The following is a 25196-nucleotide window of genomic DNA, read 5'->3' as shown; positions in this document are numbered from 1 at the left end:
GCCATCATGCTAATTAGTAGAGGTGATAAACAATACCATTGAAATCTGCCCTATGACTTTATAGACATACACAGGCACCAAGGATCCAAGTGCAACTTAATATGACTAGTAATAATCAGATATGTACAGATTAGAGATGCAAGCACCAACATCTCAGTATTAGTAGCAAAAACAATGAGTCTGTCTGCAAGGAACAATATATTCTAAAATGAAATTGAGATGTTTTTTAAAGGCTAAAATCTCATCCAATTTTATGTCTTACACGGCTTATACTGAGTTCAATAATATCTATAACTATATTAATTCAACTGTGACCCTACAAACTTGCACCCACTTGTGAAAGAAATGCACTGTTGCTCTGGAGTGTGTTACTGAATAGGTTAAAGCTGTAGTGAAAAGCTTCTAATCATGTAGTTATCAAAAATTTTGAAAAGTATAATGATTAAAAAATAATTCTTCAACTGTGACCAGTAATAGTCATATGTATAGAGATTAGAAATGCATGTGAAAACGTTTCAATGTCAATTGCCTTAAAATGAATTTTTCTGTATGAAACTGTGTATTTTAACAATGAAGTGGAGATCTTTTTTAACGTTAAAACCTCATTTAATTTTATGTCTTATAGAGTTTATACTGAGTACAATATTGTATAATTGTAATAATTCAACTGTAAACCTAAACATGTACAGCCAATTTTGTAAAGATGCAGCCTAGCTCAGAAAATTGTTATTGAATATATCAATGCTGATGTAATGAAATGCTTCTTCTAAGTATGTGTTTATTAAATAAATAATTTTTTAAAAATAAAAAAGTTAAGAAGTCAATTTTTAAAGAACTGTAAATAATCTTTCAACTTAGAATAAGGATAAGGACATTTGATCAATTATTTAAAAATATATAAGCATGTAACCTCCTAGCATTAGAAAAGCTAGCTATCAGGGAAGGTTCTTTCCAGATTTGTCCTGCACCTGAAGTGGGTGTTGTCTTCAACATATGGTCTTGCCATTTAGTTATGTTGGGTAACTAAGAGCAAAAGCAATAATAATAGCCTATCCTGTTTTTTGAGACCTCTGGCTAGGGGAAAGAAGACTTAATGCAGGATCTCGAATGCTGCAATACTGACTTGCCAGGCAAGATGTTGCCACTGGTGCAATAGTGGCATGACTCTTATGGGGGCAGCCAACAAATTTCTGTTTGGATTTGAGGCCTGCTCCACAGGAAGGAATTTGTTCCTGGTACTGTAGACCTGATCAAAAAGTCCATGGCTGAGAAGGCCATAGGCACTACAGGAGAATCTACTATTGTTACTGTCCTAAAAGTTCATGTTGTCAAACTACCTTCTAAATGTTTATTTTTATACCCACATGTTGGTGCTGCTCTCAACCTTAGTCAGAGAAACTTATTTTTATAATGAACATCAGTTAATACAGATTCATAAATGGGTCAAGTGTTGAGTATAAGTGCCTGTGAGTGCTCAGCCCTAACTGTAAGCTAATTATCAGTTCCATATCAAGGTTTGGGGCACATCATGGAAGAAGAGATGGAAAGGATCTAATAACTGAAAGATGTGGAGAAGTATGGTGAGATGATGTCCTCTGGGCACAACATTACTAACACATTGATGGATTCACAGCACCTATTGCTACCTTCATAAAGTCCTCACAAGGTCAACCCAGTGAACGTTCCAGCATGGATGAAGGAAGGGCTCACAGAAGCACTCCTCCACATGTGGCTGAGGAGTTATTGACAGTGGATAGAGCCTAAGGAAGGGATAGTAAGATTTTAGGGAGGCTATACAGCCTCCAGTAGATGACCTCACACTTACACACATATAGGCAGCATTAGCGGGATATGGTGGAATAACAAATACAGAGGACCTGAAGTTTGGAGAGAGATTTGTATGTGGGGTGTCCAAGGGGACTTGGAGTGGGGCCATGGGGAGTGGATAGAATCATAATATATTATATAGATATGTGACATTCTCAAAGAATACTTTTTTAAATAATAAAGAAAAAAGCTAAATTATGGACACATCATAGTAACTTTTTATGTGTATGAGTGTGTTGCCTGCATATATGTAAGCACACACATGTCATGTGATGACCACAGAGGTCAGAAGAGGGTGTTGTATCTCCTGGAACTGGAGTTATGGATGACTATTAACCACCATGTGGGTGCTTGGATTCAAACCTGGGTCCTCTGCAAGAGCAGCCTGTGCCATTTCTCTAGCCCCATAGCATACTAATTTTAAAATGTCCATGATTCATTGCTTTGGAACTAGCTTCCAACATGTTACCGAAATGTCATTACATTATACATATGTGACTATTCTGACATCAGTAAAAGCATAAATGGCCAGTGGATGTAAAACATGTTGCTAGGATGAATGAATTGCAAAACTTCACAAGATTCCTTGCTGTTTTCTTGAAGATACATGATACAAATAAATGTTTAGGCATAAAACAGGTCATTTTTATTATTGTTTTGTTTTGCTATTATTGAAAAATGACCCAATGTCCCTATTTTTGAAGCATTGTTATTTTCAAGCAACAAATATGCCAATATTTAGAAAGTCTTCCTAATCTAAAAAAGCAATACAAACGTTTAGCTCAGAGACTTGATTGTTCTAGGTTTTAAAAATGATACAACAATTCTGAATTCAACAGACAATATAAATTGATTAACTCTATTATGTTGTCCTCCCACCCCAAGGCAGTCTATCTGGGATAGAGTCTGTGGGGGTGCAGGTGTAGACTTGCTAAAACTATTTTCCATGACCTCCTGTGATGGTTAGTATCTACTGTTAACGTGAGAAGAATTGGAATCACCTAGGAAACACCCCTCTGAGTGTTTCTGTGAGAATGTTTTCAAAGATGTTTAACTAAGGAAAGAAGACCACCCTGAATATTACTGTGGTCTGGGGTCCCAAAAAAGACTAAAAGGAGGAAGTAAGTATATCTCCAGTATTCATCGCTCCCTCCTTCCTGAATGTCCACACAATGTGACCAGCCACCTTACATTCCCACCACCATGCCTTACCATGATAGACTGGATCCCTTCCTAAATCATGAGCTAAAATAAGCCCTTTTCATTTAAGTTGTTTCTATCTAGCATTTTGGTACATCAACAAGAAAACTAACTAATGTACTTACATAAGAATTATTTTAATTAATTTGAATTTATGGGGTATTTGATCAGTTTTCTCACTGAAGCTACTTAGGAAAAAAATGAAGGAATTAATCTTTTCGCTGTTAAAAATCTCTGGCCTGAGTGTGTGGTGTTGCATGCCTTTTGCAGAGGCAGAGGCAGGTGAATTTCTGTGAGTTCCAGGCCAGCCTGGGGCTAATGTCTCAAAAAAACTAAAAAAAACAAAACAAAACAAAAAACAACTTTCCTCTGATCTGCTCAAAGACATGAGCTAGTTTTAGTCTTCCTCTGAAGCAGCATATTATTGGTTTTATCAGACTGGGCTAAAGTAAACTTTCACCTAAGGGTAACAGCTCTAGAATTGACTTATTCATCTGTGACTATACATGATTGGGTCCTTTTCCTTCTCCTGTTTTTCTTTCAGTACTGGGGGTTGAACTCAGTATGCATTATATGCTATGCAAGTACTTTACCTCTAGCTACATGCCCAGTGAAAAAGACAACAATCCTACCTATGGTTTGAGAAGAACTCAAGGGCCTTTTGGAGTTTGAAGACTCCCGTTGCAGCACACATCAGCAAGAAGATTCCAAATTGAAATAACAAGCTAATAATATTGGGGGGCGGTTAGTGTGAAGAGGGGAGCTATAGAGAATCAATTTCCCTGAGCCCCCCTCTTCTGAGACAGAGTTTTCTTAGTAGCCACAGCTGGCTTGGAACTCCCTATGTAGACTAGGCTTGCCTCAGTCTCACAGAGATTCACCTGCTTCTGCCTCCTGAGTGTTGGGACTAAAGGCATGTGCCACCACTCCTGGCTCATGAATCTCTTTTTATTCTGGCACACAAACCACAGTAGTTTAAGACAAAATCTTTCTCCTTTTGCCTCAAAATTTAAGACACACATGGAAAAATCCCCTTTTGTCTTAATTTGGTCCAGCATCCAGGCACTTACCATTTTGCGTTTCTCCTCTAATGTTGCCCGTCTCTGTAAGTAGCACCAAACTCCAATAAATATCTTAAAGTTAGACTTTGAAGTCACCCTTTAATCCTGGTTTCCTTTATGTGCTATAGATTTCTGGATTCTACTTCTAGAAGGCACTTTGAGTCTGTGCATTTTGATCTGCAGTCATTGTCCAGCTGACTCAGTCCCATTCCTGTGTCTCTCCAACCACACGTCAGGGCAGAGTAACCATCTAAGCATGGAATGCAGACCTTGTCACTAGCCCACTTACAGTCTTCCAGTGGCTTTGCACCTCACTGAAGGCCAGTCCTGAATCCCCACTATGATTCCAGAACCCATTGCTATCTGCCTCTAACCCATTACTATCTTACCTCCCTGAGGAGTAAGTTCATTCTTTTTTTTCCTCTTAGTTACAATGCTTCTTTGTCTTTCTCTCTCTCTAAAACATATTCTCCTTAAAATATCTTCTGTGGATCAAATTCTGGGACTCTTTTTAAATTTAAAATTGGAATAATTGAACTATTCCAAAATAACAGAATATTATGAAAACTTCAAAACAAAGACAAGTGACACCAAAGCTAATACGTGCAAACTCTGAGCTCTTAATCAGCAACAGACAACTGGGGCATACCTGTAAGCAACTTTGAATCTCCTTGAGTATATTTCAAGTGAGTGCTTATTTATGTATCTGTATGACTGTCAGTTTGTTTTCTAGGTCAGATTGTCAGAGCTTAAAACTCAGAAACTAAGTCGGATGTGGTGGCACATGCTTTCAATTCCAGCACTCAGGAGGCAGAGGCAGGTGAATCTTTGTGACATTGAGGCCAGCCTGGTCTGCAAAGTGAGTTCCAGGCCAGCTCTGGCTACAGAGAGACTCTGTTTCAAAAAAATCTGAAATTAATTAAATTGAATAAATAAAATAAAACTTGGAAATTACTTTTCACATAAAAATCATGTCATATATGCTTGCTTCTTCTTTGACCATAGTTTAAAATGTACATGCCTGGGCTTCTCTACAGAATATGCACATCTACTTTCTTCATCCAAAACTCAGGAATCATCATTTTAATTATGCACATTTTCATCATCTTATACACCAGCTTCCAGGAAAGTGGATGGAGATGGCATTGTTTAAAAAATGGTAGAGAAGTCAAAACACTCTGAGGGTCTGCTCTGTATCAGACGCTTTCAAGTATAATGCATTTATTCTTCATGAATTGAGAATGTTTCTGTTTCCCTCAAAGAAACCACAGTGTTCTCAGAAAATTGTTTCCAAAGCCAATCTGTAAGTAGGTACCAAACAAGCATTTACCAGAGGAGCACTGGTAGTTCATAGAGAAACTAGGACTTAAGGCTTAGCCACAAAGGTAATGTAAATATTTACTGCCAGCCTAGTCTTCCCTTTCATACACTTTGGCACTGTTGACAGACAATGCAGAAGAATTCGGTGAACTCGAGCATATCCAGGTTTGCTATGAATTCCTAATGAGGGCTGCAATGGTTTAGATAGGATGGGAACATGTCTCCCTAGTATTACTGTGCTGAAATTCAATGTCTTTTGGATGATATTAAGATGATGGAAACTTAATCCAGTTATTTGTTTGTGGAAGGGGTCTTTGGGATCCACAGGAGTACTTGTGAAGTTTTCTAAAAATGAAATGTATCCACACAGAAAATATTACAAATCACATATTCAGTAGAAGCAAAAGAAAAATATGACCAGAAAAGGACATGAACCCCCATTACTAAATGCTGATGGCTTTATTAAAAGGTAGAGACTTTTCTCTCTCTCTCTCTCTCTCTCTCTCTCTCTCTCTTCTCTCTCTCTCTCTCTCTCTCTCTCTCTCTCTCTCTCTCTCTCTCTTGCCATGTGACACCTCATATAACCCATTAGACAGATGGTCATTAGGCCCTTGAAAGGCTGGAAGTATGAACCAAATAAACTCCTTTCCCTTATAAAGTTTCCAACTTCATGTGTTTTGTTACAAGAATGAAAACCAGAACAAGCGCAAAACTTGCCATGCAAAGTAGTAAGAGAAACCTGAAAGTTACAGACACCTACCTTTTAGTACTGAATTTGTTGCACCTTCTAAGGAAGCTGAAATAATCCACGGCTCTGAGGGGAGCCCCAGTGACTCTACTCTTCTGTTCTGGAAATAGTAGTAGAAAAGAGAAAATGTTAGATTCAGAAGACCATTTTTTGTGGTTTTCTACAATAGGAAATTATTCACACAAAGATGCCATAAAGTACATATTATTCAATAGAAGGAAGTAATTAATGTGTTACTTCACATTAACAACTTCAATTTTAGTTTGTTGAAAGAAAATAGTGGATATTATTGTGTGATAATTTAAAGCAGGCAGTGAAGAACAGAAAGGAAAACTTAGTTTATAAAAGTCTCATAAATTGAAGGTTAATAAGGAAGGACAGGTCAAGAGAAGAAAGCCAGACAGGGCTATGTAGTTCAGTGTTGGAACACTTGTTTACCATACACAAGATTCTGGTTTCAATCTCCAGCACTCTCAAAAGAAGATGATGAAATATAACCAGAGTCCATGGAGACTAAAGGTGAGATTTCATCAAAGGCATGGTGAGAGGCAAACTTCAAGAATGTGCTTCAATAGAATTAGTGTCTATGGATTACACAGCCACAAATGGGAGAGCTATATCATCCTTTCCCTCACAAAAGCATAGAGACCATTGCAGATGAGGAGGCAGAGAGATTTTAAGAACCAGAAATTGGGGAGGACCAGAACAAAACAGTGGATATTGCAGAATCACTGTATTCATACACTCACACCACCTGTGGTTTCCTGCACAAGATCAACCCAACCAACATTCCAGCAAGGAGAGAGAGATTCATGAGTCCCCACTCCAACTGAGGAGCTAAGGACAGTTGATGGCTTCTGACAGAGGGAGAGTCGGTTTTCTTTATGGGTGTGGCCCCTTGCAGGTCCAACCATGCTCCATTGGATGCCCATATACTCAGGAACAAACAGGCAGTAGAAACTGGAATTGATGTGTTTATTAAAAGAACAGGAAGTTGTAGGGGGATAGGGAAGTGAGGTGGATCTTAAAAGAGTTGGATGAAGAGTGGGTGGGGTAAATTGATCAAAACATTATAAGAAGTCCTTAAATAATAAAATATATTTTAAAAAGAATGTACTTAGGAAGGAAAAGTATCAGAATTTTCTTGTTGTCCTTGTCGTTTTTAGAATTTTATGTAGGAGTACTTTATCTCATTTGCACTCTCTCCTTCTCCATCTCCTTCTATACACCTCTCAAATTTATGACCTCTTTTTCTTTAATACCACTGTTACATATATATCATATATCATACACCATATATATGAGTTCATTTAGTGTTGCTCATATGTACATGTGCTTGGGACTGACTACTCATCCCTGAAGAAAACTGATTCTCCCTCTCTCAGCAACCACTTATTGCTTATAGCTCTTCATCTAGAGGTGGAATCTTGTTAAATTTTCTCCATCCACATTGGGAAGCCAACCCATGTCGTCATTAAGCAGGGCTTAGTAACCCTAAGGTTGAGATTTCATGGATGCACTTTCCTTGTCTTGTAGCAGGATTAGTCCTCTAACTTTCACAATCATTCTAACCCTTTATAACAATCTTGAGCCTTCATAGAAAATGCAAGGAAGATATATTGTGATTTGTTAAAAGTATAATCAACATCCTGAGAAGTTCTACATGTATGTAATTTTACATAGTGCTGGCTCTGTCAATGTGAATCAGTGATGAAGAAACCTAAAGTACATGTTGTAAAAGGTAATCAGTCATGAAGAGATACCTTCTCATCCAGAAAAACAAGCTGTGGTTGCACTGGAAGTTCTTTTCCAACCTCTCCATCTGAAGGCTGCACTAGGACTGAAAGTATGTAGGGCCGAATATATATCAAATTTCCAGTTTTGAAACTGCTTGAATTTCTAAAATATATAAAAACAAATATAAATATACCCATAGCTTGCAAAGATAAGTGCAGTAACCCTTGTGTATGGGACTGTATGACAGAATATTTGCATTCATCTGTATTTTTAAAAACTCAATAAATATATTGTGTAGTGAATCATTATATATTTTACATATATTATATATGTGATATATTATTGATTAGCCATGATGAAAATTAACTGGTTAAAGCAATGGAGAAGCAAAGATTATAAAGTCATTTGTTTAATCATTATATATTAAATCAGCCAAAAAATAATTTTCAGTGAAAGAAATGATCACACTAAAATCATTAGAAGGCAAGGATAGGGATACATTCAGTCTTAGGCTGTTAAGCCAGCTTTCTCAGGAAATATCCTGATTTTCAGCGTGCTCCAGTCCATGGTATAAGTGCTTTCCCACCATGGTTGATTACAGAGTACCAAGATGTCACTGACCAAACCTAGGAAGAAAATGCCAGCACACCATGGTTTGATTGAATCCCCACAATTGTCATTGTATTTACATTCTCTATATATACATGCATTAAGTAGATCCTATAGCTATGCATTAATTAATTGATTTCAATTGCAAGAATCATCTGGGGAAAATTTTGGTTGTAATGGATATTTACTGGACACTGTGTGCTAAGTACTATTAACTTTCTGTGTATAAACTCACTGCATCTTTAAAATGATGCTCTGAGGGAGATTCTTTTACTTACATTTGAGGAGTAAGAGGTTCATAAAAGCTTAACTAGCTTGTCTTATAAACAGCAACTGTTAATGAGTGAGCTATATACTGCTCATTTTGTTCAAACCTATTAATTTTTGATAAGACAGCACAAATAGTTATAGAACTAATACTAACTCAGAATATCTTCTACTCAGGGTTTTCGTAAGCTGAAAGATGTATCCAATTTTATTAAAAGAACTATTTCTTTTAGCCTAATATGTATTACATATCATAGGCATGCAACATATATTTGGCAATTAAATGTAGATATATAGATAGCACATTTCATAAATACTAGCCTAACAGTATGATTTGATGATCTACATTCAAAATAGTCTAGGCCTGATCTAACAAAGTTTTTATTATGTTTTATACCACTGACTCAATTATATATCTGTGAGGCACTTAGGCTATTTTCTGTCTTCTTCCCTCAGGAGAGTGGGAATGATAAAGCATGTATTTATCAATGATGGTGTTTGTATATCAGGTGAAGATAAACATTAGTTCTGAAAGAGAAAATAATGGAGGAATAAATACAATGGATCATAAAATCTGAAGTTTCTATAGGAAGCATTCTTCCCTACCCAGGCAGAATGCAAATACATGATCCTAGCAACCCCTTGGTCATTCACTAGCTGAAACTCAAGCTGCGGTGCTGGAATTGCTTTCCAGAAGTTCAGCACCCAACAATCATCATTTACTAACTTGCCTAGCCTGAGTGGTTATGGTTCCTATCTTTTTAAAATAAAGAGGTGCAACAAGCTAGTTTTAAACTTATTATATCTATTCTATTCTATTTTTTGTTGGGTAGCAAGTTACAAGAATGTTTTTAGGACCAGATCCTACTTCTCCCCTACCCAAGTCCTTGAATGTTTTCTGATGAGGGAAGAGTACAGGCAAGCAGTCTGGGTTAAGGAAACTGAAAAGCCCATGAAAGATTCTGATATATGTACATTGGTGTCTACAGATGACAGGATGGGGTGCAACTGCCTGAACATTCACAGAAAGGCCTGCCCCGACGCACTTTCGAGTTTATTGTGAGCAAACATCTCTTATTAAATGTAAACAGCATATCACTGGAGGTCAGAGACTTGCTGCTGCAGCATATCCCAAGGTGATACCACTTTAAGCTCCACATAAACTCTTAAGCAGTTTCTATCCTAAAACCTGACCGTAGGTGGTACAGTTTTTTACGATATGTTATAATAGTGCAATAAATCTGTTAGCTTAAAATCGAATCTCCGTGGCCTTTTAGAGAAATCATCATTAAATGCAGGGTCCTGTTAATGATGCCATTGAAGTGAAATTGTTTAATCTGCTAAGGAGGTGAAAGGTCACCAAATGAATTTTTTATAATACATCAACTTGACACGCAATAGGGAAAACTGTAATAGATAAAAGCAAAGGAAAAGGGCACTGTCTTCTTCTGATAGGTCAATAGCAGCCAAGAGAGTCACTCATCCACTTTCCTTTCACGATGGGGCTCCTTTTGCATTTAATATGGACACCCAATTAATACCTCAGTACCACAGACAACCTCATTTTAGGTGACTTATAGCAATTTCTCCCCCTTCCCTGAAATGAAAGTGATCACAATACATCATAGCATTGTGCGAATTAACGTTAATTGATTCAAGTTACCAAGCAATGATGGGCCACTTATATAATCTAGGCGTTATTGGGTGCTAGAAGGGATGGAGGGAAGATTAGATTCCAGTGTCCGTTGCTGTGACGACGGGAGTCACCTGATGCCTTGTTAGACAGTTGTAAGGTTCTATTGCTGGCCCCAGTGGGGTCGTCAGTAAACTGGAGTGATGTCCAAACATCATTACACGCTGCTCCAATATTAAAGCAAAGGGATTAGCAACTTATTGCAAGCAACCTGGATTTGTCATTGTGCTGTCGTTATCCAATTTTCAACTGCTAATGTGACTGTAGCCTGCAGGCAGAAGGACCTACAGCCAAACTTTAAAAAATGGGGGAGGAAAGTTCCTTCCATCTCCTCCAGTTTTAACCACCATTTAACAGCTTCCAATACTCAGTCAGGTATGTGAAATATATATTTTCTCCCTCCAATGCTTAAGTTCAGCCTGAAGAAGAAAAATAACAAGAATGTAGAAATGTCCCAGTTTGGAAATCAACAGTATGCCTTCCAACTTGTGCTTCTAAATCTGCTAGATCTGACATGCTTACCCCATGAAGAAGAGATGATTTTTGTTTGCCTGGGAAACGTGTAAACAACTAAATCCTATTGGTTGGAAACTGACTCTCAACAAGACCTACCGTGTTGGTGTGAGGGTGGTGTGTGGGATTTCAGATAGTCCCTCTTTAACCTCTTCCTCAAAGCTGCTAACCAGGCTCCTAATTTTCAAAAGGAAAGAGAAAAAACCCTCCTGTTTTGGTTAAATTTTCCAGATGCCCTGAGCATTTATGGTCTGTCTTATTTTAAACAGGTTAAGTAAATTAACTGAAGTAATATCATCTATATGTACCATGAGGGGACTTGAATCGAAAGGGACTATGGTTGCTTCTGTAACCTAGAAGTAAAAAGAAGTAAGTTCACTAGTCAGTTCCATTTGACAATATTCTAGCCCTCGTGTACAAAAATTGCTCAAGGCAGTGTGAGATATGCAAAGATAAATAAAATGCATCATTCTGCCCCTAGGGAATACTCCTATATGTCTGTAAGACAAAAATGATACAAACTATTTTATTACATTTAATGAGCCTCATGATTGCTATTAAACCCAGGCAAGCTCCCTTAGTGACTGCCCATTCCAAGAGGGAAGAAATGTCTATGATCTGACAGTTTCCTATTGGCACTATGGTTTAATCCTTCCAATCCTGGTACATTACAAGCCCCCACTGTATCTTGTAAGGTAACACTTTGACAACTCAGTGCCCATCATGTACTTCCTCTACATGTAGGTCATGAACCCATCTTGGCCTGGCCAGCATGAACTTTTGGTACACTCTCCAAGCAGTGTTTCCTGCTATGCCATATTGTTGATGATTAAACTCTTGGAATTGCCTAAAATTATTCATTTCAAATTGTCAGTATATCATGAGTAAACATGATCCATCTTCCAATAATTTCAATCAAAAGCAAAAATTCAGGGAACAAAAGCTAAAATATTTTGTATGTGTGGTGCCGGAAATGGAACCCACAGCCTTACACACACTAGGCAATTGAAATACCATTGAGCTACATGCCTAGCACTGACCTATATCCCGATCTCAAAATCTAAAATATGTTCATTAGTAAATTATTTAGAATAACATTTTATGACAAATCTAACACGAATAAAATTATGGATGAAAATTATTCAGGGGAATGAAAACTAACCACTAAGATCCTAGGCAAATAGTTAAAATTTTCTGTTTATGCTGAGCTACTACAGTAGTAAGAGTGATGAAAAAAAAAAAACAGAAACTACTCAAGATCTACCTAATTGAAAAGTTTTAATACACAGCACTGAAGATTTTATAAGGCTATCGGAGTAGAAAAGTCAAATAAAGTATTGTGTATGCTCTCCCAAATGTCAACTGGAATTAGGAGACGTCGAGGCAAATGTTTAGGTATGTCTACTAGGGTCTTTCCAGAGAGAACTAACTTAAGAGGAAATACCCAGCTGAGTGTGGCTATGGCCTTCACATGCACTGGACCTGGAGAGAACAAAAAAAACGGAAAAAGCTTGTACAGCATTAGCATTCAGTTCTCCTTTTCTGTTTCCTGGCCCACCATATGAGGTCTGTTTCCATGTTTCAGTACACCCTCCCGCTTTGCTGGACTGAGTGCTCTCAGAGTTTGAGCCAAAGTAATTCTTTCCTCCCATTGGTTATTTCTGCTAGGTATTGTGCTCACTGAGATGAGAAAGAAACTAATAGTGATATTTCAGTATTTGTGATAAAAACTGAATGATCACATGAATAAAAAGTGCTCAGGTCCTCTTTGAAATGTAAGAGTAATTTTATAACTTGACTATAACCAGCAACTATTACAGCAACAGAAATATACTTGTATTTATGAAAAATGGGAATAGGTTGGTTCGTGTTGAACTAATTAAATATATAGATGAAATGAGTTTTGATATAACACACTCTCATTAAACAGTTGATCAAATGATGACCTGATTATCCACTGATTTTTAAACTCTAGATTTTCACAGGAGTCATGTAATATTTAATGTAATGTGCTAATATTTAAATTGGTATAATATTTTGGATATGATGGTTGTTCAAGCAATGCGTAGAAACAGAAAAATGTTGAAACATGAGATTTTACGAGGTTGCCACATTTACCTAGAGCTTTACCCTGTTTATAGATAAATATTGATTTATTTTAAGATACATTGGTTCAGTTTGGGAACTGGAACCTCCTATGCATGGAACAGTGAATTGCTGGGTGCAGGTATGTTAGCAGCACTAACAGATTTCAGTTAAAAACTTGTTCACAATGAAAAACACAGGAAAAATATAAGCCTTGGAAGCAATCACAGATGCGCTGGTCTCAGAACATTCAGTATAAGATCACTAATCCCCAAGGGCATTGTTGCAGAAATAAGGATCTGAAATAAATAATTTCACTGATGACCAGGCATCATCAAAAAAGTGTGAGTGTCCTGTTTTTTTCCCATTTAATAAGGCCAGATATTGTGTAATTTCTTTTTTTAAAAACTAAGGAATTTTTTCTTTCATTTTGTAGGCCATTCTGATTTCAAATTTATTTTGTATGCACTGATGACCTTGAACTTTTGCTCCTCATGACTTCCACTCTCACGTGATAGACTTATGGGTGTGTTCTATCACCCGGGATTTATATGATGCTAAGGATTTTACCAAAAGATTCATTCATGCTAAGAAAGCACTCTACCAACTGAAATACAACTCTAGATCATTTTGAAGACTTTTTAATTTTATTTATTATTTTTATTTTGTGTGTATGAGTGTATTGCCTGCATGTAGGTAGGTGTACCTGTGTCATACAACACCTATAGAGTCAGAAGTAGGCAAGAGATCCCCTGGAACTGGAGTTATAGATGGTTGTTAGCCACCATGTGACTGCTGGGAATCAAACCTGGGTCCTCTGCCAGAACAATCAGCACTTTTAGCTGCCGAGATATCTCTCCAGCCCTTTGAAGACTTTCTGAAAAGCTAGCAAATAAAGCACAATTTTCAGTTGTGTAGAATTCCTGCTTATATAGTAATAGCTCATTTTTTATAAAGCAATATATACAAAATAGTATTTTAATTACAATATTTTGTTAACTAAATTCAAAAAATAAATAGTGGATTTGTATGGTAATTTAAAAAGAAACGGTATGAAAATATTCTTTACTGGAAACTTTATGCCACAGGAAAGGAAAGAGTCAGGCTGGCATTATCTTCAAGGGTAAATATTTCCCTTGTCCTGAAAAATCATTCTCTTATGTTGACAGAAAGATTCTACCTTGGACACTTTAAACATCTTTGCCCTAGAGAACAAATATCTGGGAGGTGGCAGAATGGACAAGATTAAGAAGATTTAGTGTTACTACACTGCGTGCTAACTACTGAATCTCACAGTTTGTTTATGCCAGGTGAGCTTCTTCTGTAGAAAGGGGAACTTACAAAGTTCCTAATGTGACTTAAGGCTCGCTTCACAAATAGGGTCCATGCCTGAGGCTGATATCAGGCATAGGAACCTGTGGCCAGATAGGTCACATACTATATGGGAGAGCAAGCTACTATTCTGCTAAATACACATATTATTAAACTGAATCCTAATGACCTGTTGTTAAACCCATAGATTAATGTATCTCTCAGATCTCACCAGAGAAGCTTCCTTATGCAGAAGATGGTGATTAACTCAGAGTCCACAACTAGCCAATGTGTAGAGAATAAGAGACTGAAGACTGCTTATCCCTAAAAGGAGACCTATATCAAAACTCTGCCACCCAAAGCTCAGGGATAAGGGGGGATGGGGAAGATCGTGTGATTTAGAGGTGATGTATAAGCACAAGAAAATAGAGTTTTCCAAACACCTGAGCTGTTACTCCTATAAGCACAGAGAAATTATGACATCATGGACAAGAACCACATAAGCTTAAGCCAGACAAAATCACAGCATGGATATGTGGAGGTGCGTAAGAAGGCCCAACTGTAGTTAAGGAACTATTGGCAACCAATAGCTACTGGAAAAGTGTTTTCTTTAAGGGTGTGATGCTGGATAGGTTATCCAGACTCCAGTGGATGGACCCACACCATAGGGCATTTAGGAACACAAATTTGACTCAATAGACCTTAATATATATAACAGAGTGCATGAAACTATGTGGTGGGGTTGGGGGTTGCATAGTGGAGAGGGTAGAAATATGATCAAAATGTATGAAATTTGCAAAAATTCAATAAAAATAAAAATATAGGTATATACACACACCCACCTACACACAACTGCATTCCCACAATGCCATGCTCTTCTTTGCTGCACTTGTTTGCTGGGCCTACAGTTTATGGAAATGCCATAAGCAAAGAGATTTATGTGACATGTTTACTTCTGCATAACAGATAATCACAAAGCTGTTGACTTAGAGTTATATAAATGTATTATCTCCAGGGAGGTACAGAGTCTAGAGAGCCTTGGCTGGGTTCAGTGTTTATGGAAATGTATTCAAGATCAATCCCTTTTGAACACATTCCACATTCAGGCTGAGGTCCTTGTTTCCTCAGAAGCTGCCAGTCAATGTCCACTCTGTATTCATAGCAACTGCCTGAAATTATTTTCTTTTATTTCTTTATATTTTTGTGTATGTGTGTGTAGTGTGCATCCATGTAAGGGTATTCACATATATATGGGTGCATATATGCATGCAGGTGAAAGTATACATGTGTGCTTGTATGTGTTGAGGCCAGAGATTAGTTTCAGTCTCCTCAATCACTCTCCATCTTACATATTGAAGCAGGGTGTCACTTGAACTCGGAGCTTGCTGATTTGGCTAGGCTGGCTGGCCAGCTTGCTCTGGGGATACTCTCTCTCTCTCTGCCTACTGAGCACTGGGATTATAGGTAGGCAACATGTCAGCCCAGAATTTACATAGGTGTAGGGGATATGAACTCCAGTCATCATCCTTACCAGGCAAACACTGCTCACAGAGCCATCACCTGAGTTTCTTGAAATATTTTACATGTGGCCTTTTCAGCCTTAAAAATATTAATAAATCAGATCCTTCTTAGTGTGAATGTCTCTTTTTTCCCCTTCTGTCTTCTTTCTATGGTAGAAGAAATCCTCCTCTTCCACAGCTATGAAAACTCAAGATATTCTTTCTATCATAAGGTCAACTGAGCCACATAACTGTAATCATAAGACTGTTCCTTCATCATTCATGGGGTCAGGAGATTAAAGAAGCACAGCTTGGATAGGTCAGCATATAAATTCTGCCAACTACAGATAGCTTTAGCATTTTCCTACCTAAGCTTCTGTTAGAGAGATAAATAGACTTAATTCTACAATTTTCCAATGCTATTTATAGTGTTTTCTAGTATAAAAATGAGTGAGGGGCCTGAGAGATGGCTCAGTGGTTAAGAGCACTGGTTGTTCTTGCAGGGGACCTGAGTTTGGTTCCCAGCAGCTACATGGTGGCTAACAACCATCTGTAATTCCAGTTCCAGGGCATCTGATGCCCTCTTCTGACCTTCACAGACATTGTAAGACATGGGTGCACTTGCATACATGCAGGCAATACACTCATACACATAAAATAAAAATAATAAATAAAATATTTTTTAAATGAATGAGGCTAGAGACAGGAGAGAAAAAGAAAGGAAATGAAAGGTATGCAAGAGTAAACGTGAAGTTCTAGTGACAAGAAGATGAGAAATACTAAATATGTCCTGTCAGGAATCCAGAACCTAGTGTAAAGAAATAAGATCACAGGTGTGATATAGTTAGACTCTACAGTCCCTTATGTCTGCACCTTCACCATTTGTGGGTCTTTGTGTTAGTCACCATCTATTGCAAAAAGAAGCTTCTCTAATGAGGTCTGAGAGACACACTAATCTATGGGTATAACAATAAGTCATTAGGAGTCAGTTTAGTACTGTGTAATTAGCAGAATAGTAGTAGTAGGCTCACCCCTATGGGTCATACCCTATTGAGCCACAGGTTCTTAGCTATAATAATAGCACTAGGTGTGGGTTCAATCTGTGGAGCAGGCCTTAAATCTAATCTGAAAGTGATTGATAACTCCCATGACATTTATGCCACTATTTCACAAGTGCTCATATCTTGCCATGTCTGTCATTATTGAACCTCACAGAGTTCATAGGTGGGTAAGATTAGTTTTCCCCTCCTGTAGGATGTAGAATATCTTCCAACACTATGAAAGCTAGCCAGCAGGAATGAAGCTTCCAGGTTTGTACCAGCATGTGACTCCATGTTCTATGATTAAAATAAGAACCAGAGTTGGTAGATGACTAAAGTTTCCTGGCACAAAAGACAGTTGCTTATATAAACTCACAGCAATTGTGACAGCATGCACAAGACCTATACAAGCTCAAGCCACACAAAATTCCAGCATGCACAGGTGTCATGAAGTCCCAATTTTAGCTGAGGAGCTATTTGAAAAGGATACCTGCTGGGAGATGGAGGGTAAGGTTTCTTTAAGGGTGTTGACCCTGGTAGATTGATCATACTCCAGTGGATGGCCAGAAACAAAAGAGTATATGAGCAGCACAAATTGGACTCAAGGTTTATTTTTTTTAAGTGAGGATACAAAAGTTCGGTGAGTAGGAAAGAGAGGTGGGTCTGAGAGGAGATGAGGAGGGCAATGAGTGTGATAAAAATTCAGTGTATGAAATTTGCAATGAATTAATAAAAATAAAAAAAGAATTAAAAAATATTCTGGTGGTAAACCTCTAGTTTAAAAATGGAATGATGAGTATGTGTTTATCTATTTTCCCTCTACATGCTAAAATTAAATCACTTAAAGAATAAAAATGAGGGGCTGGAGAGATGGCTCAATGGTTAAAAACACTGGTTGTTCTCACAGAAGACCCAGATTCGAATCTCAGCACCCACATGGCAGCTAACTACTGTCCATAACTCCAGTTCCAGGGGATCCGATGGCCTCTTCTGTCCTCTGCAGGCATTGTACAACATGGGTACACTTACCTACATGCAGGCAATACACTTATACACATAAAATAAAAATAAGAAATAAAATGTTTTTTTAAAATGAGTAAAAATAATTTAAAGCCAGAGAGATGGCACATGAAAACAAATGTCAACAAAAGTTTGAAAATGGGAAAATAAGTTCATGGAACTGATCTAATCAAAAAGAGGAAGCTTAAATCCAGATGTTATTAGAGGAGTATAAGGATCAAAATGGGGGAATGTCCCACATACCCCAAATCAAAGTGGTCACTTTATTTCTCCCAATATTTTAAGAAGCTATTGGCTTCTTAAAAATACACATATGATAAATATATGAGAGCACATATATGCCCAAAAGTATTTAACAAAAAATACTGTGCTAGGCAGGAGAAACCACCCTTTGTCTTGTTGGTCAGGTTAGTCCAAATGACTCCCCAAATAACACAGGCTTTTGTCACAGACCTTGATTGCCACCCGGAACTTGAAGATAAGACCCTATTGCTGATGACATGGCATAGTTCAGACACAGGACTTGGAGCAGCTGAGCTGGAACTGACCTGGAAGAATAGCACTCATGGTATCAGAGGATACTATACAAGCCACCAAGGGAGAAAACCAATCAATGGTTCTACCCAGCTGTAAAACATAATAAGCAATAATGACTACCTCAGAAAACTCTTGATATTGGTGCAGTAGTGGCACACACATTTATCTTGGGTAATCAACAGCTGCCTAATTGGAATTAAGTCCCACACAATGGGAGGGAACTCATGTGTGGTACTGTAAACATAGCCAAACACATATTGTTAGAGAGGTCATAGATCCTAGAGAAAAATCTACTTTTGCCATATTCATAGACCAATGTAATTTCTTACTTTATTCTAAATATATATTCTCATATTTGTAGATAAATGTACCTTTCGCCACTCCTCAAAGAAGATTCTTTTTGCAACAGTTGGATACTATTACAGAGTTCCAGAACACTCTAAACACAGAGAAAAGTGTCTGTGAGACTCTTAACCCTACATTATTCATCCTCAATGAAATCTCTACACATAGAATGACTGCATCTCTCAACTCTCACCAGAAGTTTCCTTCTACATCAGATGTTGATTAACACAAAAATCCACAATTGGCCAATATGCAGAGAACAAGAGGCTGCAGAGTGCTTATCCCTGAATAGGACACCTATTTCAAACTTCTACCCCCTAAGGCTCAGACATCATTGCAGAGTAAGAGGCAAAAATATTATAAGAGCCAGAGGGAGGTGGATGACCACAAGGAAACAGTCTTCCAGACAACTGGGCAGTTACTCATATAAACTCACAGCAATGGTGACAGCATGCACAAGTCCTATGCAAGCTCAAACCAAACAAAATTCCAGCATAACCATGGGGAAGTTTGTAAGAAATCCCAACTCAACCTAAAGAACATTCAGCTATTGATGGCTTCTGGGAGGGGAAGAGACAGCGTCTTACAGGATAGGAGAGTTGGTGGGCCCAGTGGATGGACCCACACTGAAGGACATTTGGGGACATAAATCGGACTCTGTAGGCTGTATCATACATACATCATACACACATATATACATATATATGAGTGTACATTAAATTGGGCAGGGGATAGTGGGAGGAGGTACAAATAGGGAAGGGCATCTCAATAGTTTCAAACTATATTTTATGAAAATTGCAAAAATTCAATAAAAATATATTTTAGGAAGTAGTACTCTCCTGAAAATTTTACTGTACAATTAAATAATAATAAGAGGCATAAAAAGGGAGGTGGGGAAGAAGGGCTACACAAAGAACTATGGGAATAAAGGCGAAAAATTCTCCAGATATACAGTTTAAATAAAAAAGCTATAAGCACTGAAGGAACTCTATGGGGATGGAAGAAAGCCCTTCCAGAAGCAATACGGTTGTTATATAAAAATCCCAGTGGGTTGCCCCCCAGTGAGCTGTTGGCCTGAGGGTCCCTCGAGGTCTCCAAAACAATAAAGGACATTGCCAGTAATGTCGGTCGTACACTGGAAGTGGATGGAGAGTCCCTATTGCTGAAGACAGTGTTTGATGATGTGAGTGCAGGACAGAGAGAAATCAAGCTTGGACGAAGCTGGAAACTCCCTGCCACTGGATGGGTGGCTTTCACAGTGCCAAAAAGCGATATGCAGATGACTGGGAGAGAATTGTTCCTTATAATTCTTCTCAATGATGGACTTCTCATGTTGCACTATCAACATACCAAACAAAATGTTCCTGCTGGTCCAATAGTGTAGTGTCTGGTGTATGTACAACCAACAAATTTTTGATTGGATAAAATGCCCACTCCTAGGGGTGGAACACACATCTGGTACTGTAGATCAGACCAACCCCCTGTGGCAGGGGAGAATATAGGCCCCAGTGGGGAGGCCATTGCAATTGTTTTGTTAGATGAATGTAGTGCACCTGCTAAGGTACCGTCCAAGCATTTGTGTTTACACCCATAAGTTATCATAGCAGCCACTGTTTAGATGTTCTTGCTTCTTGCTGTTTGTGTTTTTATAGTAAATGGGATCCCACTGAAATGGACCAACAGCGCATGGAAAACTGACAATGCAGAGACCCAAAAGTTCATGCCTTGCCAAAATGGGAGGAAGATCATCACACACTAAACACCACTCCAAGGCTCATGGACTTCTATGGAAGAGGTTGGCAGAAAGAATGTAAGAGCCAGAGGAAGGGGCAGAGTGTTAACTGGAAGTGTCCTCTGATCACTATGCCAACAAGCCATAGTCACACCTTCCCACGCTCATCAAGGTGTCGAGGGGAGAGTCAGTTACTCCTCCCACCCAATCAGTCAACCTTAGCTGCATGTTGGGGAGGGTCAAAGGATATATAAGCCAAGAATACCAGGAGGCACCTCTCTCACCATTTTCTATAGATGACAAGAAGTCACAGGCTGTATATTTGAATGTGGAAAAGAAAAGAAAAGAAAATGATAGGTGTTTGGATAGATAGATGAGAAGGCTCTGACTAAACCACAAGTGGATGGACTTGCACTGGGGAAGGTCTGGGGACACTGACTCGACACAGTGGGCCTTAACACCCAGGACAGAGTATATGGGTTCCAGTGGAGGGGCTATGAGAGGGTATGGGGCTATGGGATGGGGCTATAAAGATGATTCAGATTGTTTGAAATATTCTGTATGAAATACAATAAAATTTAATAAAAACATTTTTTTTAAAGAGGCCTTTCTGGAGTACATCTTCTGGACAACTTCCTTAGTGTTTTCCATGAAGGAGCTGCATCTCTAGACTCATCTCTGCTGTCTCAAGGTCAATTCATTAGTTTCAATGGCTCTCTAGGGAGTTCTCTGGAAATCCCAGCTGATGCTGATCAGAGCTGAAAGACACAAACATGGCCTTGGGGCCTGTGTATGGCTTTAAGGCCAAGGCTATTTACCACACTGTGCAATGTTAAGGGTCATAGGAATTCTTACTAATTTTCATTTAATTCTATGGGTCATGCTCTTTTTCATTCTGCAGAAATTTTGTCAGATGTGATTTAGAGGCAACTTACTTTATATTCACAAGATTTTTTTTTACTTATGTCTGGAAAACCTCTCTTAATATACCAAGGAAACAGAGAGAGATGGAGGATATGACACATTCCAACAGAAAATCAATGCCATAGTATTCACTCTCACTGTTTTTTTATTAGAATAGAAATATCTGAGTCAAAACTGAAGACATGATGATTATAAAAGATGGTACATAAAGAGCATTTTTCATAGGCTATTTCATATCTCATGATAGAATGATGTGTTCCACAAATATGCATGTATATACTCTCCTTATTCCCAATCCACTCTGCAGGATTTCCCCTAATGCACCTTGATTGTTTATATTCTAGTCATTGATTTTTATCTCCTACTAAAGGATGAATACTCACTGGAATATTTGATATTTTGAAATGGTGATCAAAATACGATAAAGCATTAAACAAAACTTTTTATCTCAAGGTAAACATATAAAACACATCTACAAAATTTCTGTGAAGCCTAAATGAAATTACACTAAAATAATTTAAGTAAAACTAAGATGTATTAGCACCACCGATACTCATATTACTATAGAAAATTTCATTAATAAGGTAAAGTTTTGTGTTTTGCAAAAATAATCAAGTTCTAAAGATAATGAGCAAAGGACATCAGTAATTGTTTTTTATGCTATAGTAATGATTGCCAAGACCCTTCAAATAGAGCTGATCTAGAAAAATAATTGTTTGAATTTTTCTTTTCATCTAGGAGAGATATTAATGTCTATCAAGGAAAACCAATACACTCATCTTTATTGTTAAAAGGAAATATGCCATAAAATATTAATTAAGATTCCGTATGCATGGTTACTCTGCATAAAATTCAATAAATGTATTAGTTGAATTTGCCTTCAATATTAATGTACATTTTTCTGCTTTGCTTTCATTTCAGTTCTGGTGGAACATATTTCAGTATCCTTTGGAGATGATTATAAGGAGTAAGTATATTGAGTCTTGCAATATATTTCAACATGGACTCAAAAAAATCATCCTTCATTCAGATATTATTATAACTAGTACTTACTTGTAGCCTGTTACTCCCTCTGACTGAGTCACCAGTAGGGCCCCAACAGTCATATTGAGAACCTTTTCCAGTACTCCAGTTTGTTGAGCAGTGATGACTTGATGAGCCAAATTCTGCAGTTTTTTACTTGGTAAGGATGGAATCTGTCCAGTGTTCCTTATAGTGGGCAGATCACCAATTTCAATGACAATCACTTTGGACATGGTTTCCACAGTGGTTGGTGGTGTGACCCTATACGATCTCATTTCTACCATAAGAGGTCTGCGCTGACCAAATCTTCTGTAAGGACTGCCACATGTAACAGTTGGGCAATTGAGCTTTCTTTTTGCTCCACTGTCTGCAATGGTCTGTAAGGTCTCTTCATTGCCAGGCATCTCATGAGTAAATCTGACTTGGTTTTGCTCAATCTGTAAGAAGCTTGTTAAGCTTTCAAGCATCACTCTTTCCCAGCCTTTCTCTTGGACCAAAAATGTCACTGTAAAAGCCAAATGAACGGAAACCCTTGTGTGTATTTCAACAGGCTCCTCTCCTTGCAGGACAACATACAAAAGGTTATTCATGATGTCAAAGTAGTTGGCACCAGCAGGCTCATTCAGCATTGAAGAAGCTGACTGTACTAGAGTGGGTGGAATGAAGCTTTTCCCTAAGAAAACGTGAGGGTTCTGAATCTCATGGTAGAAGATGGACAAAACAAGCTTGGAGACTCTGCTGTTCCCCAGTAGGAAAAAGCGCAAAAATGGAGGAGTTTGATCCACAAAGCAGACTTTAGTAATTTGTCTGGTGGGTAAAATGGAATAGAATGTAGACAGAGAGGAAGAGGTAGAGCAGAGACCATTGTCCGTCCCACTGCTAAATGTGTCAACAAAGCCATTAGTCACAGAGACAACTGGATATGACTTCAGGATTGCCCAAGTGACATCAAGATTATCAAGAATTAGGACCACTTGATCAGTCTGCTTGCAGATGAAGCCTTGAATCATGGCTCGGAAGATACATTTCTGTTCTTCTCTAAATATGCCTGCAGAGTAAAGGAAAATAAACAAGTGACACAGGAAACACAGGTAATGGTGATTTACAGTTCATCATTATCATCATCTGTAATGTTGTGAAATATTTATTGAACATCTGAGTGTATTATTCAGAGCACAGAGAAATCTCAAGCAAAATATGAAAAATACATGTTAAATATTAGCTATTTGATACTTTTTAATAATATATGTACATATGAGTTTTTAAAAATAGTAAAAAAAAGTTAACAGTAAAAAGAATTAAATGAGTAAAATAATTGAGTCAGCAATAATCATGAAGAGCCCCCAAGGATAAAATAAACTAAATTGTTTTATTCATACAATACAAAATATCTGAAATGATTGGATGGTTCTCCTTATCAATAATTAGTTCTCCATCAAACACCATTTGGGTATCACATAACTGAACCCTGATACTACCATAAGTTCACCCCAAAAGTCACAACATAAGGGCTTGGTATCACTGGACTGTCTGCAGTCAAATGTTAATAACAAGTACCAGGCTATGTATGACCTGTGCTTCTGAACGAACCAGCTAGAAATCAGGGTTTCCCAATATCCTTCTCCTTTGGTTCAGTTAGCTAGAGAAGCTTACAGAACTCGAGAAAAAATACATTATCTACCCACATATTATAGAGGACACTGTAGAAGATACAAATTAGAAATCAGCATATCACAAAGTGTGTGTGAAGGGGTAGGAAATTTCCATCCCCACTCCAGGTAGGATAACCACCAAGTATAAACCCATCCAAAAGCTCTTCACATCATGCTCCTTCAGGATTAAGGCAATGTTTATGAAATCATTGGTCATTCTCGGTTAAATCAGTCATCCAGCTATCTTCCCTACCTATAAAGGGGTAAGAGTTTCAAATCTAGAGTCACATACTTTGATTTCTGGCAAATAGACCAATCATATGATTGTCAGGAACCCAAGATCTCAGGGAAATGCAAATTAAAAATGCTTTAAGATTCTATCCCATCAAATTGTTATTGAATATGTTAATGCTGTAATGAAATGCTTCTAATCATGTGGTTATTAAATAATTTTAAAAAAAAGTAATTGACTGTGACTAGTAATAATAAGATATATAGAGATTAGAGACTCATGTGCAAACATCTGTGTGTTAGTTGCATTAAAAATGAGCTCATTGAATTTTATCTTAGAGGGTTTTTACTGAATTCAATATTGTATAACTGTATTAATTCAACTGTGACTCTAAAAATTTATAGCCAATTTTGAAAGAGATGCATCTTTGCTCTGGAAATTTTTATTGAATATGTTAATGCTGTAATGAGAAATGTTTCTTCTAATTATGTTTATTAAATAAATAATTTAAAAAAAAAGATTCTATCCCATCTCAGTCAAAGTGGCTATCATCAAAATAGCAATATAATAATAATAATAATAATAATAATAATAATACATGAGTGTGTAAGAAGTAATCTTTATTCGCTGCTGGTAGGGTTGCAAATTTGTAAAGCCACTGTGGATATCAGTATGTAGGTTTCATAAAAAAAAAAAAAAAATTTAAAGAGAACTACCTATGTTATCACTCCAGGACACCCAAAGGACTCCAAATCCTTCCATAGAAATACTCACATATCTATTTTATTGTTGCTCTATTCACAGCCCCTAGGAAATATAAG

General features: G+C 37.6%; 1 protein-coding gene across 1 annotated transcript in view; it reads right to left on the bottom strand.

Annotated features, from left to right (window-relative positions):
* Nucleotides 1–25196, bottom strand: part of Pkhd1 (PKHD1 ciliary IPT domain containing fibrocystin/polyductin) — a 563112-nt gene that overhangs the window by 48787 nt on the left and 489129 nt on the right. Inside the window, exons 61-63 of the mRNA XM_008825215.3 lie at nt 22522–23539; nt 7920–8055; nt 6169–6256 (exon numbers count right to left, since the gene is read on the bottom strand). Of these exons, the coding sequence (XP_008823437.1) occupies nt 6169–6256; nt 7920–8055; nt 22522–23539 (1242 nt within the window). The remainder of the gene's footprint in view (nt 1–6168; nt 6257–7919; nt 8056–22521; nt 23540–25196) is intronic.

Source organism: Nannospalax galili, unplaced genomic scaffold, assembly GCF_000622305.1.
Source record: "Nannospalax galili isolate Female #2095 unplaced genomic scaffold, S.galili_v1.0 scaffold329, whole genome shotgun sequence".
Lineage (NCBI taxonomy): Eukaryota > Metazoa > Chordata > Mammalia > Rodentia > Spalacidae > Nannospalax > Nannospalax galili.
The sequence above is the reverse complement of the archived record's forward strand: the minus strand, read 5'-3'. Positions and strand labels throughout refer to the sequence as shown.